This window comes from Colobus angolensis, unplaced genomic scaffold, assembly GCF_000951035.1.
Source record: "Colobus angolensis palliatus isolate OR3802 unplaced genomic scaffold, Cang.pa_1.0 Scaffold107, whole genome shotgun sequence".
Lineage (NCBI taxonomy): Eukaryota > Metazoa > Chordata > Mammalia > Primates > Cercopithecidae > Colobus > Colobus angolensis.
Genome location: NW_012111697.1, coordinates 2637526 through 2639209, shown reverse-complemented (window position 1 = coordinate 2639209; position 1684 = coordinate 2637526). Strand labels below are relative to the sequence as shown.

Here is a 1684-nt window from a genome sequence, read left to right as displayed (position 1 = left end):
AAAAAAAAAAAAAAAAAAAACTGACAAAGGCTTAGGGTGTCAGTGGTGCCAGGAAGACCTGTGTGGTGAGGACAACAAACCTCTCACGGTCCTGAGGGCTTGCTCAGAGCCCTTCCCAGCCTGGTATACTGGCCACAGAGGGGGTCGAAGCATGAGCCCAGAGTCGGGGTTCTGCTGGGCAGACGGTGATTACAGGAATGAGAGCAACTGCTGAGAAGCAGGCTGGGGTTACCACTAAGGACTGCTGGAGTGAAGGGAAAACAGGGTGTGGCCCTGAGAGTGGGTGGCTGAAGAGAAGGCGGGGAGGTCACCAAAGTTGAAGAGGTTCCGGAAGCCCGAGGCTGCTGGCTGGCTAGTGGCAGCGGAACTTGGGGAGGGGAGAGGGGAAAGTTCCAAAGACATCAGTGAATGGCAAACAGCGACCAAGAGGTCAGCTGGTACCAGGGCCAAGGACAGGAAGGGATGAGGGGTTGGACAGAGAAAAAAAAAAAAAGCTCTGACCAGGCGTAGTGGCAGCTGCCTGTAATCCCAACACTGGGAAGCCAAAGAGTGAAGATTGCTTGAATCCAGAAGTTCAAGACCAGCCTGGGCAACAAAGCAAGATCTCATCTCTACAAAAAAATTAAAAAAATTTAGCCAAGCATGGTGATGCGCACCTGTGGTCTCAGCTATTCAGGAGGCTGAAGCAGGAGGATCGCTTGAGCCCAGGAGTTCAAGGCTGCAATGAGCGCTGATCTCACTACTGCAATCCAGCCTGGGTGACAGGGTGAGACCCAGTCTCTAAAAATAAATAAATAAATAAATAAATAATTTAATTTAAAACAAAAAAGCCACACTCTGAGGACAAGGTTTATCAGAGATCACTTGAGCTTATGCTACCTGCAGACTTCCTTTTGTAAACTGCTGTATTATTCTGGTTGCTCTACGAAACTGCCACATTTGTAGCTCAACAAAGTCAAATATCATCAGAACCATATAGTTCAAACAAATAGTTGCCCATATTTTTTAAAATCAGGAAAGTGGGCCAGGCATAGTGGCTCACGCCTGTAATCCCAGCACTTTGAGAGGCCAAGATGGGTGGATCACCTGAGGTCAGGAACTCAAGACAAGCCTGGCCAACATGGTGAAACCTCATCTCTACTAAAAATACAGAAATTAGCCAGGCATGGAGGCACACAGTACCTGTAATCCCAGCTACTGGGGAGGCGAAGCCAGGACAATCACTTGAACCCGGGAGGTGGAGGTTGCAGTGAGCTGAGATCGCACCAGCCTGGGCGACAAACCGAGACTCCGTCTCAAAAAAGTTTAAAAAAATAAAATAAACAAAATCAGGAAAGTATTACTAAATCTCAATTTCTAGCTTTTCTTGAAAACAAAATAAAAAAGGTCTATCATCACTCCTCTAACACTCTCACAGCGCTACAACAGCCTGATCTGGGCAGCTCTTTTTTTTTTTGAGACAGAGTCTCCCTCTGTCACCCAGGCTGGAGTGCAGTGGCACGATCTTGGTTCCCTGAAAGCTCCGCCTCCCAGGTTCACGCCATTCTCCTGTCTTAGCCTCCCAAGTAGCTGGGACTACAGGTGCCCGCTACCATGCCCAGCTAATTTTGTGTATTTTTAGTAGAGACGGGGTTTCACTGTGTTAGCCAGGATGGTCTCAATCTCCTGACCTCGTGATTCGCCC

The 1684-nt window shown here is 48.2% G+C and overlaps 1 protein-coding gene across 1 annotated transcript in view; it reads right to left on the bottom strand.

The window, feature by feature from the left end:
* The window catches only part of WTIP (Wilms tumor 1 interacting protein), a 23425-nt gene that overhangs the window by 16335 nt on the left and 5406 nt on the right, over window positions 1-1684 (bottom strand). The window contains exon 4 of the mRNA XM_011948918.1: window positions 312-367. Within this exon, the coding sequence (XP_011804308.1) occupies window positions 312-367 (56 nt within the window). The remainder of the gene's footprint in view (window positions 1-311; window positions 368-1684) is intronic.